Consider the following 14,461-nt stretch of genomic DNA (forward strand, 5'->3'; position numbering starts at 1 on the left):
GGTTATAGCCAAGGCCTTGGATATAACTACATGACCGACTCACTATCCTCGTATACAGTAGTTACTTTCTTCTTTTTTTATGGGTTTATCCCACCAGGGCAAAGGATAATGATCCACATTAGGGGCTGAGGGCGAAAATATAATAATAAGGTAAGGACACTCAACTGATGAGTGCCCTTTGAGATGGTTATACACTTCAATTCAGTCCCTTGCCCGTCTGTAGGCAATTGCAGGCGTTCTAATCTCTTTGGGTAGCTGAGGTGCCGAAGTGCCGGCATCAGTCTAGTGGCCTTCTGAACATTTTCAATCAACGGACAATCCCTAACATATCTCAGGGACCAGGCAGGGTGACAGTACTCCAGGCTGGGAAGCACCTCGCTCTTGAAGATCATTACAAGGGACGGACATGGACCGTCTAGATATCTGTACAACCTTCTCGTAAGACTTAATAATTCAGTTGCTTGAGTCACGTTTGTTTACATTTAACAAGCTAGCCTCTTACCGCTGTTCAGAGCCCAAAATATTATTTTATTATTTTCAGTATCTACTAATTTCTCAAAAAATATAGATATTTTCTTAATTAGAATATAAAACGGTTAATATATAAGACTAATCCGTGGACGAGTTACTTTTAATACTGTATTTTCTTATATTATTTTCATCAGTGAGTTCTGATATGATCAGTGGCGTAGCTAGAGTGTGTGCCGCCCGGGGCGGCCCTTGAGTTTGCCCCCCCCCGTGCCCCCACAAAAAATACATATTGCACAGTGACTCACTCTTATATATATATATATATATATATATATATATATATATATATATATTTATATATATATATATATATATATATATATATATATTAAATAGTTTGTGTACCATTATAATATTACTGTACTTTCACATACTCAAATATAGTATGCTTTAAATACACACCAAACATACTTAAACTTTATAAGTAACAGTTAAACAAAAAGCTAAAACGACATATAGGATAGGGAAAAAAGTAAAAAAGTGTAAAAAATTAGGACCATCTTTATTTCTGAAATTAAAACTACAACTTTACTTTCACATACTCAAATATAGTATGCTTTAAATACACCCCAAACATACTTAAACTTTATAAGTAACAGTTAAACAAAAAGCAAAAACGACATATAGGATAGGGAAAAAAGTAAAAAAAGTGTAAAAAATTAGGACCATCTTTATTTCTGAAATGAAAACTACAACTTTCTACAAAGTAACTTTTCTTGTTTTTTTGTTGGCAAATTCTTCAATGACATTGTCAAAAACTATTTCATCTGTCAATTGTCGCTCTATAGACAGTATGGCAAGATTTCTCAACCGCAAGGTGCTCATAGTAGATCTTAAGTAATTCTTGATCAGTTTTAGTTTCGAAAAACTCCTCTCACAGGTAGCAACACTAACAGCAATTGTGAGGAAAATCCTCAGCATTATTAATATATTTGGAACCGAGTTCCCAAGGTTATACTTTTGAATAAACTGCAAAAGTTCAAGGGGGCCTTCTTTCCACGTCTGTATTCTGTCTTTAATAGTTATAGCAGCAACAGCAACAAAATGCTGAAGTCTTTTTCTCTCAACGAGGAACTCCTCTTTATCAATGTCGTCGTGATCGTGATCTATTTGACACTCATATTTATCATCCAAAAGATTCAATGGGGTAAGGGAGGCATATTTCTCAGCAAGTTCATGAAGCTGTTGAAATCTCAAAGTTATTTCTTGGATCACTCTGTCCAGCGAAGAAAACATTTATCTCCTCAATTCAATGTCGTATGGCAATTCAGCATCTCGTGATCCTTCACCAAACATTTGTTTCTTCTTTTTGGGTCGACGCTGACGCTCCATGACTATCCCCAGATCATTGCAAATTTCTTTGGCATAGTTAACTCCATTACTCACTAGCTTGTCCCTGTTTTCACCTAGAAATGTTTCTAATGCCCTGAGTTTTATATCACATTGTTGTATGTTCAAGCCCTTGGTTTGGAGGTAAGTCTGTGTGTCGTTAATTTCTAGAAGGACGGGTCCCCACAGGCCAAGAAAGCACAAAAAGGAAAATGATTGCAACGCACCAAGTAGAACACCAGCATCTGCCCTGGTAGCTGTATTTTCTTCTTCACCAGTTAACTTTTCTAGGGCACTTAAGATTTTTGAGAAATGTTTCTTTACAACACTTACAGCTTCTCCCCTCGCACTCCACCGAGTTTCTATTATGCACTTGACACTTTGACCAGTGACTGAAGTTAGAACATCCCAGCGATGGGTTGATGAAGAAAAAAATACAAACAAACGTTCCACACATCCAAAAAAGGTAACAGAATTCACAGCAACAGAAGCTGCATGAACACCCGCCAAATTCAGCGAGTGATTTGTACAAGCGACAAATTCTGCTTTTTTATTAATTTCCTTGATACGTTTCTGAACACCAGTATGAACACCAGCCATCACCGCAGCATTATCATATGCTTGCCCTCGACAATTTTGAATATCAATTCCGTCTTTCTCAAATTTTTCCAAAATCATCATTGAAATATTCTCGGCGGTTTTACCTTTTGTTTCAATGAAATCGACAAATGATTCCACAACCTTCACTTTATCTCCATCGATCATAACATAGCGTAAAACTTGGCACGTTTGATCCTTATGTGAAATATCAGGAGTGCTGTCGAATATCATGGAAAAGTACTTTGCTTCTTTTACTTGCTTGATGACTTTGCTTCTTACGTTTTCTCCCAAAATTTCTATAAACTCGTTCTGAATAGTAGGAGACAGATGTGGGTCAGGTGTTAGGTCAAACACGACAAGGATTAACTTGCCGCCGATACAAAGGGATGGATTAACGTCTCCAGTAGCTGCAGATATGGGTGATGAGCAGACCCAAAAGTGCCGCCCGGGGCGGACCGCCCCTTCCTCCTAGCTACGCTAGTGGATATGATAATCATTTATTGTGCAAATTTTTCATTTCATAGATAATTAGGCGCCTAGGTGCGCACTAGTTTGTCTTCCGGGCAGTCCATATAAAGGAACTTGGCTTGAAAATGCCAAGATTCAGCCCAGTGTTTTGATTTTATTTATTACATTTTTTTTAACAAATGTATTTTACACAGACATATTGTGAAATAGAACTGGGTAAGAGCCCCAAGTGTGTTGTTGACTGGAAAAATTTTTGCAGTGAGGTGTGTATGCACTGGATAGAAAACCTGGAACCTATTGGCAGCCCAAATAGAATAGTAGAAATTGACGAAAATAAGTTTTGAAAGAGGAAATTCTAACGTGGCCACTTAGTGAAGGGTGTCTGGGTTTTTGGTGGCACCGTGGATGGGACGCATGTTTGTTATGCCAGCTGAAAAGAGATGCCAACACCCTAGTTCCTCCGTGCCAGAAATTTATCAAGTAAGGCATCACTATCTACAGTGAAGCAGGCTCGAACTTGGGGTCCTTGGGTTATAACCACCAAACTGTAAACCACAGCAAAAACTTTGTTGACCCTGTTACTACAGTGCACACTAACACTGTAGAATGGCTGTGGAAGGATATAAAGTCCTGGGTTCTGAGGGCTGGCAACAGAAATTACCACTACAAGCACTACTTTGCACACTACCTGTTCTGCCACATTCATCGAGACCACGGCACAGTCCTTCATCACTTCCTCAATGCCGCGACTCGAGGTTTCCCACCATCACCGTAAATCACTCCCCTCCCTGGTGGATATCCATTTTTTAACACATTTGCACAGACTACAACAGTGTCCACTATAAAATAACAGTGAAAATCCTGCGTTTTTATAATAATTTTCGATCAATTTCGGCCACGGGAAAGTTGTAAATAATTATCTTAATTTAATCCAAGTTAGTGAGTATCAAAGCGAATGCAAATTAAAATTGTAATCGAAATGTTTGAATATAAGATGAAACATAAATAGAAATAAGAATGTGAATAAGAACCAAAGTGTTTTTAATGAAGCATTAAAAAATAGTCAACTAAACAATACTAAACCGTTCTTTATGAAGTCAAACCCTCCAGGTGCGTCAATGGGAGGTCACTAATAAAATAATAGGTTTTAAGGGATATATTTCTTGAGGTATTGAGGTTGCAAAAAAAAAAAGTACAACAATATAGAGGAAGCACGACAACTTACTGAGGTTGGTACGATAGTGCTGGAGGAAGAACCTTGTTTGTTTACATCAGCTGAATGGTTGAAGGAACAAGTCCAGTCGCCCCAAGGTAATTTTAATAGTAATACAATTATTTTATATTGATTTTGCCCAATACAATATTAATATTAAAATAATAAGAGAGTGTAAAGGCAATGAATTGTGATTTTAGCCTTATGTACTAATCTAATGACTGTGACTGCCAACCAGTCCACCTGATCCCAGTGACGCACAGCAACAAGTTGTGAGTCAGCTATATAACCATACAGAAAATTTCGACAGCAAAGCTTTATGAAGAAGCTTAGGATAGCCACACTGCATGAAATTTAATGTTAATATATTTTTTTATTAAAGGATTTATTTTTTATTAATTTTTTGTTATTAACATTGTCAGCTTACTACTCATTGGGGCAGTAAGGCTGTGCTTTGTTAACATCTTCATTGTCCAGTGTCACTACAGGAGGAAACTGGAGTACCCAGATAAATATGTGATGTATGGTGGTAACTCAATGTATCCCAACCTGGTCACAAAACCCAAGATCTATATCCAACCTAAATTTCTTTGGGGGGAGGAGTCACAGTGCATAACACACTACTCACATCCGACCCAGGGAATGAACCTGTGGCACAGTGGTGAGAGATAAAGTTACTGATTTATTCACTGTAGATTAGTATTTGGCTAATGTAAGATTTAACACATGGCCTTGATTTAAGGGTGACAATAGGTTCTAACAATGAAGAATTTAATTCCAAGTCGATTTTCCTCCATCGTCTTTTTTGTGTACATTCTTATTTTTGGAGACAGAGCAGTTTTTGGCTCATTTAAAATTGGTATTAGTTTAGGTTAGAAAATTCATGTATCTTGAAATATAGTTGTCATTAGGTTAGGTTCTTTTAGGTTTATGAATGATTACCAAAATATAGATTGCTTCATGGACAGTGTACCTCCAACTGCGTGTTGCAACTCGTCAAGATCACCTGTTTATTCTCAACCACGTCTTAAGATGCCCACCTGGTGTTGGTGCTTGAGTCACGTTTGTTTACATTTAACAAGCTAGCCTCTTACCGCTGTTCAGAGCCCTAAATATTGTTTTATTATTTTCAGTATCTACTAATTTCTCAAAAAATATAGATATTTTCGAAATTAGAATATAAAACGGTTAATATATAAGACTAATCCGTGGGCGAGTTACTTTTAATACTGTTTATTTTCTTATATTATTTTCATCAGTGAGTTCTGATATGATAATCATTTATTGTGCAAATTTTTCATTTCATAGATAATTAGGCGCCTAGGTGCCCACTAGTTTGTCTTCCGGGCAGTCCATATAAAGGAACTTGGCTTGAAAATGCCAAGATTCAGCCCAGTGTTTTGATTTTATTTATTACATTTTTTTTAAACAAATGTCTTTTACACAGACATATTGTGAAATAGAACTGGGTATGAGCCCCAAGTGTGTTGTTGACTGGAAACATTTTTGCAGTGAGGTGTGTATGCACTGGATAGAAAACCTGGAACCTATTGGCAGCCCAAATAGAATAGTAGAAATTGACGAAAATAAGTTTTGAAAGAGGAAATTCTAACGTGGCCACTTAGTGAAGGGTGTCTGGGTTTTTGGCGGCACCGTGGATGGGACGCATGTTTGTTATGCCAGCTGAAAAGAGATGCCAACACCCTAGTATACTGCCAGATCTGGGGTCACTAAATCTAAGGGGATAACTTAACTCTAATCTTAATTTCTAAGGGTCGCTGCCACCAGACCCCCTCTGGACAGCATGTAGCTCGTTAGGTAGCGGGCAGAGTGAACTAGGCATTGGGTTAGGTTTTCCATTGATCAGATCGATAAGGGTAAAGAAGGGTGAAACCATAACATGTCTTCATTGATTTATTTCTTATAAAACACACTGGTAAAAAAAACATACATGAACTGGCCTTCCTCAGAAGAACAACGGAATTTTGGTTACCCAACTGGGCCCCAGACTCCTACATTACTGGCGGGTCATCCACCCACTTATTGCACAACAATCGGTGAACGCCGTATCTCGGTCGTTCCTTCTTACAATATCCCTTAACACATCAGACTGTTCCACTGGTGTGGCTTGTAGCACCGTCGGTTATCATACATAGTAGCACCATCGCAACACACCTGTTACACTCCATACCTGCAAGTATGTGACTCCTTGTGACTTTTAGGTCTACACCACGGGCCCCTCGTTCGCACACCGCCCTCGGTGGGTAAGGACGAGGGCTTGACCTAGAGACATACCAGCACTATTTCTACGCCTGGTATTATAGGTCGCTCCAAGTGACGACCGCAGTTTCTCACGGTCTCCTTAGTTGTGACTATTCATGTGGAGTGGTGCGCTGGGAATCCACCGGTTCATAGTGGACTGGTATAGTGGGGAGTAATTCCCCACCTGGTGTGGCGCTCCAGGAGACAATGGCGGCTGGGCGGCAAGATACCCCAACCACGTGGCACCTGTGTTGACGGCAGAACGGGAAAGACTAAGCAATAATGCCTGACGGGCGGTTATCCCATCCCTTAACACATCCCTATCACACTTATATATCCGGCAAAGCTTTAAACTGTAGTCACTGTTATTTATCAACCTTAATTGTAGGGCGGGATATAGCCCGCTAGGACACTGACCTGTGTTGACGGCAGAACGGGAAAGACTAAGGCCGGCTTCCCGCCGCTTCTCGTCACATAGGCCTACAGTTTCCAATCCTCAATTTACATTTTTGTTTCTTATGGTTCTCCCCTGAACACTTTACGGTATATTGTCACTCATTTCTTATAAACACATATATTAATCCTAACTTATACACTAAGGTCAGGTCTTGGTTTGCTAGTGCTTGGTTAAATGCCTGGGATTTTAATATCAACGGGCATCTGAGGCGGGTACATGACGCGCCTTGAAACAAAAGCCGAATGATCATGGCGGGGGTGTATCAACTTCACTTAAAAACTGTAATGAGGGATCCTCCTCTCACACAGTGCACTATTTGAACACAGACCTCAGATTCTCTGATCACTGTACCTGTCGTGGGTATACGTCACGTGAGGCTACGAGGTGTATTAAATTCATACCGACGCATACACGATATTTCCTTTCCAGTATAGTTTCTATATCACTGTCAACACCTCACATAGTTCTGATACATTTATCCCTTTTTCCCGATCATTGTTCTCATGTATTTTCATATGATATCTGTTGGAGTTAGGTTCGCTACACGCTCACAGACGTAAATAGTAGGACCTTCAAACCCTGCTCCACACTTAGTCTTACAGTACCCTAGTCCGGCTCAACTGGACTTTAACATTCATCTTATGCCTACCCTGAGTGATCCTTAATGCTATGAATACATACACTTGATATGATATAATTATACCTGGGTACCATACCACACATGGTCTAGGAACCTTGAGTAGGGGAGTTGTCCTTTCTCAATGTTTCCCGTTTTCTGGGGTTCTACAAGCGCTGTGCATTTGAATGTTATGTAGCGTAATATGAATTAGATGGGATTTTTAGGGATGACAATGATGTGCGCAGTACACTAGTTCCTCCTTGCCAGAAATTTATCAAGTAAGGCATCACTATCTACAGTGAAGCAGGCTCGAACTTGGGGTCCTTGGGTTATAACCACCAAACTGTAAACCACAGCAAAAACTTTGTTGACCCTGTTACTACAGTGCACACTAACACTGTAGAATGGCTGTGGAAGGATATAAAGTCCTGGCTTCTGAGGGCTGGCAACAGGGATTACCACTACAAGCACTACTTTGCACACTACCTGTTCTGCCACATTCATCGAGATCACGGCACAGTCCTTCATCACTTCCTCAATGCCGCGACTCGAGGTTTCCCACCATCACAGTAAATCACTCCCCTCCCTGGTGGATATCCATTTTTTAACACATTTGCACAGACTACAACAGTGTCCACTATAAAATAACAGTGAAAATCCTGCGTTTTTATAATAATTTTCGATCAATTTCGGCCACGGGAAAGTTGTAAATAATTATCTTAATTTAATCCAAGTTAGTGAGTATCAAAGCGAATGCAAATTAAAATTGTAATCGAAATGTTTGAATATAAGATGAAACATAAATAGAAATAAGAATGTGAATAAGAACCAAAGTGTTTTTAATGAAGCATTAAAAAATAGTCAACTAAACAATACTAAACCGTTCTTTATGAAGTCAAACCCTCCAGGTGCGTCAATGGGAGGTCACTAATAAAATAATAGGTTTTAAGGGATATATTTCTTGAGGTATTGAGGTTGCAAAAAAAAAAAGTACAACAATATAGAGGAAGCACGACAACTTACTGAGGTTGGTACGATAGTGCTGGAGGAAGAACCTTGTTTGTTTACATCAGCTGAATGGTTGAAGGAACAAGTCCAGTCGCCCCAAGGTAATTTTAATAGTAATACAATTATTTTATATTGATTTTGCCCAATACAATATTAATATTAAAATAATAAGAGAGTGTAAAGGCAATGAATTGTGATTTTAGCCTTATGTACTAATCTAATGACTGTGACTGCCAACCAGTCCACCTGATCCCAGTGACGCACAGCAACAAGTTGTGAGTCAGCTGTATAACCATACAGAAAATTTCGACAGCAAAGCTTTATGAAGAAGCTTAGGATAGCCACACTGCATGAAATTTAATGTTAATATATTTTTTTATTAAAGGATTTATTTTTTATTAATTTTTTGTTATTAACATTGTCAGCTTACTACTCATTGGGGCAGTAAGGCTGTGCTTTGTTAACATCTTCATTGTCCAGTGTCACTACAGGAGGAAACTGGAGTACCCAGATAAATATGTGATGTATGGTGGTAACTCAATGTATCCCAACCTGGTCACAAAACCCAAGATCTATATCCAACCTAAATTTCTTTGGGGGGAGGAGTCACAGTGCATAACACACTACTCACATCCGACCCAGGGAATGAACCTGTGGCACAGTGGTGAGAGATAAAGTTACTGATTTATTCACTGTAGATTAGTATTTGGCTAATGTAAGATTTAACACATGGCCTTGATTTAAGGGTGACAATAGGTTCTAACAATGAAGAATTTAATTCCAAGTCGATTTTCCTCCATCGTCTTTTTTGTGTACATTCTTATTTTTGGAGACAGAGCAGTTTTTGGCTCATTTAAAATTGGTATTAGTTTAGGTTAGAAAATTCATGTATCTTGAAATATAGTTGTCATTAGGTTAGGTTCTTTTAGGTTTATGAATGATTACCAAAATATAGATTGCTTCATGGACAGTGTACCTCCAACTGCGTGTTGCAACTCGTCAAGATCACCTGTTTATTCTCAACCACGTCTTAAGATGCCCACCTGGTGTTGGTGCTTGGGCTCCATCATGCATTCAGGTACTGTATAGTATACATTGGTGTAACTAATTTATGATATTTGAAGTTGATAACACTTAATTTTTATCTGGAATTAAATACTAAAGGCTGAAAATATAGGTCAAACAACCAAATCAGGTCTGAGTTCTTATTACAGTTTTATTTTTAACTTAAGAATAATTACCCTTTACCCCTCACTCATTTTAGAATTACAAACTGGTATTTCCATATAAACAAATAAGAAGAAACAATGTCTGAGCTAAACTTAGCATTTATTCTAATCTTATACTGTATTGTTGTTGTGCAGTAATTTCTAAAGGGTGTTTCACTGGCTAGGGTCTTTGAACATTCATCAAGTCTTAATTTTTATATCGAATAAGAACTTTTGAAATTTTTAAAAGGCCTTTGTTTTGGATTTGTTTTGGATGCTTGCTTTTATGTGTTTGTAAAATAAAGTGGAAGATTGTATCTCGGGTTCTAGAGACTGCTAAGCATACCAGACTTGTTAATATATCTTGAAAGCCTGGAAAATTGGATTTAGGGCTTTATATACACTATACTGTACTTTATTTTAACAAATGTCATAATTGTTGCGACATTCACTCTTTGTGCCATCATTTAAATAAATGTCAGAATTGTTGCGACATTCACTCTTTGTGCCATCATTTAAATATAAATTTAATTTTATTATTGAATACAAGTTTATTAATACAGGTTGTACCTCTCTAGTCCGGCAACCTCGGGACCTGACCGGTGCCGTACCATGGAAATTGCCGGACCATGGAAATTCACCCTTTTGTGCTTATGCTTGGAAGCACTAGCACCACTTTCTCTGCATCATGGTCTCTTTGAAGACATATTGAAGGGTTAAATGTCGTATAGTAACTTCTCAAATTTCGCGAGTTTTTAATTCTTAACGTATTTTATTGGAACAAAAAAATAAATGAATAAACAATTTGGACAGCGGAAACTTGAATTTCAACGGGTTTGAACGGCCCACTAACTTGCAGACGACGTGCATAATCATGTAAACAGCGTCATTTCTCTTCTGTACAAAAGATTCATTATTGTTTATTACTGAATGTCTTTTTTATTTAATTAATGTTTGTGTGCAAAATGAGCAATACAATTCATTAATAATACGTAGAATATTAAAACACACGAGGAAATGACACAGCATTGTTTTCGTTGATTACAAAGCCAGTGACTGACTAGTTCTACATATAAAACTGAAGAAAATAAGACCTTGGTTGTAGCTGTAGTAAAATTAATATGGTTGTTTTAAGTAATGTTATTTAATGTTAATAAATGGAACAATAGAAGTAGCTAACGATAATGGTAAAGAAAAAAGAGAGATCGCGTATGTAAGTGCGCATGCGCACACGTGAAAACATATCGTCATTACTTTACATAAGAATATGAAAGCAACACTTATTTACTGTTCATATATATTTTAATTAATGTTTCTGAATTTGTTTTTATTGAATTAATGTACGTGTGTGCAAAATTAACAATACAATTTATTAATAATACGTGGAATATTAGAGGAGACGAGACGGCTGCCGGCATTGTTTATGTTAAAGCTTACGAAATCAGTGACTGATTGGTTCTACATATAAAACTGAAGAAAATAAGACCATGATTTTAGCTGTAGTAAAATTAATGTAAAAAAAATAATATGGTTGTTTGAAGTACCTGTAATGTTATTTAATGTTAATAAATGGAACAATATACTGTAAGTAGCTAACCATTAATGGTAAAAAAAAAAGTGAGACTGCGCGTATGTAAGTGTGCATATGTGAAAACATATCGTCATTACTCTACATAAGAATATGAAAGCAACACTTATTTACTGCTCATATATATTGAAGGGTTAAATGTTGTACTTTGTACAGTGACCCCTCGTTTAACGAACGCCTCGGTTAACGAAATTTCGGTTAACAAACTGCCTTCCATAAGGATCTTCAATTCGGTTAACGAATTTCTTACGAACCGACCTCAACATGTTTTTGCTTGCACTGACCGGGCAACCAGCTTTAGTATCAGTCCGCCAATACATTAATCGGTTCTAGGACTTAAATTCCTTACTATTTTAGTAAATATCAAGAAGTTTATACTATTCAATAATTTTAAAAGTTTAATATTCAATTTTTTAGTCATTTTAACAATTATTGAACATAATTGAAGGTAAAGTGACTAGTTTAATGCGCGGCATCCAGCCTCTTAACACAGCAAACAGGCGTTAGTCTCTCTCTGTTTTCACTGGAGGTAACATCTTGCTTGAGACTCTCTTCAACTAAATGCTTTTTTCTGTGTTTCCAAGCAAATTATTGGTCATTTTGAAATATATTTTACATATTGACAATATATAATGCAGTGCAGTGTTGATTTAAAGAAAATAATCTTGAATTACACCAAGAGAGCTAAAATTTTATGGGTGAAATGGTGCCATGGGGTGACTTCACTTCCACCCCAATGCCTTCTCAGCCTTCTCCTCCACCCCCATTCTAAATCCCATCATCATCATCCAGGAGCCTTCTACATACACACCTCAAAGTAAGTGAACTTTTCTACCATTTTTGTTGAATTTAGGAAATTTTCGGTGAGCTGGAACCAATTACCCAAAAACCCATTGAAACGATGGTTTCGGTTAACGAACGACCTTCTGGAATGGATTGAGTTCGTTAACCGAGGGGTCACTGTATAGGCAAGCAGAGAGAGCGAGAGAGAGAGCAGCCGAACTGCCGGATGTAAACAAACCTTAATTTCCCGCGGCTGTTTTTTTTTTTTTTTTAAGGGGATTAGCCCACCCGGGCATAGGTCACTGACCCACATTGGGGCCTGAGGGGCAAAAATTGAATAGTCCTGTAATAATAATTCAGATAAGTTAAAAAAAAAAGAGCTGCCTATCTACCTATTGGACAAACTAAAATCGTACCGGACCACGGGAGTTTCCGGACCACAGAATGCCAGACTAGAGAGGTACAACCTGTACAGTACAGGATATTGGTACAGGGTTAAAATTTTCTGTGATTATTAATTTGTAATGTATAACATTCATTGGCTTTACTGTACAGGTATATACTGTATACTGTAAAATCATTTTTTATGTATATTAACCCAGTATTGTATGTTATTCCCTATCTTATGACTGAGATACAGTGTTAGGAAGATAAAAAATGTATTGTAATTTATTATACTGTATTTTTGATAGATTGGAGGACCATGGGAACAAGATGGCATTGATGGGGGAGTTTGTGGTGGAATGTTAGGGTGCTGGCCACTAGACCATGCCCTCACTGTGCTCTCTACTATACTCAACCCAGTTAAAGCCAGGGAAGATTTTCTTCATCATCTTAAAGAAACTGCATTGCCTAGTCAAGTTGATGAAGATAAGAACCTTAGTGAAGATAAAAATGATAATGTCTGGGTGGTGGTTGACAGTTCTGGGGAGGACGAGGAAGACCCTGCTCAGCTGTGGGCCCGCTTCAATGAAAATGATGTTGTTCAGGTAGATAATCATTGAAGTTGATGAAAAGTGTTTTACACATGTCTGTACTTTCTTATCCATACCATCATTCCCATTAGTATCAGGTGGATAAATTGCATTTATCATATGTTGAGCAGTTGTGCCTTTGGGACCCACTTTCACTTTTTCACCTAAATTAATTTAGTGTAACAGTGAACATGAGAACTTCTGCAGTCACAAATAAACCAGAGAGATGTATCTATTAATTTTCATTTGTTAATGACTGGTTTATTTACTAATCTAAAAAATTTACGTATATTGAACATCAGTCACTAGGATATATATTTTTTTTTCTCCTTTTTATGTTTGTGACAATTGAAAATTTATTTTTCATTCATTTTTCCAAGTGTGCAAAGTGTTCTCACTGTACTGTAGTATAGTATCTCTAATCAGCCTTAACACCTGAAATCATTGACCCTCAAGGATTTATTTATTAAGTACAGTAGGCAAATCAATTCTGGTCAGTTAACCTCACTTCCACAAGCCTTTAACCTTCAGCATTACTGTGTGAATCCTCCCCAATCTATCAACCACTGCAGTGTTTGTGACTTTTCATAGCAACACTTTTCTCCTTCTGCCTCTCCTCTCTAATAATTTCTTTGCCACTCATGAATTACTTGTTTTCCTTCATTCTTTTTCTTTCCTTTGCTTTTAATATTCAGTGTTGTGCGGAATACTTTTATCTACTGCCTTACTTTGACCACTTGTAAAAAAAATAGCTTAGTTTAGTACCCACACAGATGTACTTCTACACACAAATTTTGTGGCTTTCTGTGTATGAAGCATCATGTTTTATCTGATGTACTTCATATTCTCCAGATGATTAGTTTTGTTGATGTTTTACACTGCTTTCCAGTTATGATTTAGATTTCAAATTAATATTTAAAGGTTCCTGGTTAAAGAAAGAATTCATAATTTTTGCATCTTACAGCATCTTTCACTCTTATATAATGGGCTTTCAGATCTTAAACCAAGTGCCCTTCAAAGAAATCTTCCAGCACATATTATTGATCAAGGAAGAGGATGGATCACTCAACTATGATGTGTCTTGCACAAGTCACCAGGGCTTTATGAAGCTGTTTGCATTTGCTACTCATCTTTTACAGCTTTTTCGTACAGGACTGGCAACATATTCTCAGGTTAGTCTAATAATTAGTTGGCAGATTATTGCAACCCTTGGATGGTAATACTAATATTTATATCTATTAAACCAGTGAAGGAAAATTTCCATAATTCCCCTCAAAAATGGAAAAGCTGCACCGGTCCAATTGTGTGGCCACTAAAACCCCAGACTTGACTAAGTGGGGCGGGCGGGTCATGAAGGACATGGTTTATACTATGTACCCACAGTCCATGAATTGTTACAAGATTGCATTACTAATGCTGCA

General features: G+C 37.5%; 1 protein-coding gene across 1 annotated transcript; it reads left to right on the forward strand.

Moving 5' to 3' along the window:
* Positions 1–8,535: 8,535 nt before the first annotated feature.
* On the forward strand, positions 8,536–14,275 carry LOC121854197 (ectopic P granules protein 5 homolog). The gene is made up of 4 exons (XM_042348687.1): positions 8,536–8,588; positions 9,459–9,565; positions 12,759–13,055; positions 14,036–14,275. Exons 3-4 carry the CDS (start codon positions 12,810–12,812, stop codon positions 14,258–14,260), a joined length of 471 nt encoding a protein of 156 aa, XP_042204621.1. The 5' UTR covers positions 8,536–8,588; positions 9,459–9,565; positions 12,759–12,809; the 3' UTR covers positions 14,261–14,275.
* Positions 14,276–14,461: the final 186 nt, after the last annotated feature.

Source organism: Homarus americanus, unplaced genomic scaffold (genome assembly GCF_018991925.1).
Source record: "Homarus americanus isolate GMGI-L3 unplaced genomic scaffold, GMGI_Hamer_2.0 scaffold48653, whole genome shotgun sequence".
In the NCBI taxonomy this organism is placed as follows: domain Eukaryota; kingdom Metazoa; phylum Arthropoda; class Malacostraca; order Decapoda; family Nephropidae; genus Homarus; species Homarus americanus.

Excerpts from the sequence above, each read along its gene's own strand:
- LOC121854197 (XM_042348687.1), top strand. The coding sequence starts at position 12,810 with ATGTTAGGGTGCTGGCCACTAGACCATGCCCTCACTGTGCTCTCTACT. Across the intron at positions 13,056-14,035 it reads ATGAAAATGATGTTGTTCAG|ATCTTAAACCAAGTGCCCTT; the intron begins GTAGATAATCAT and ends ATGGGCTTTCAG.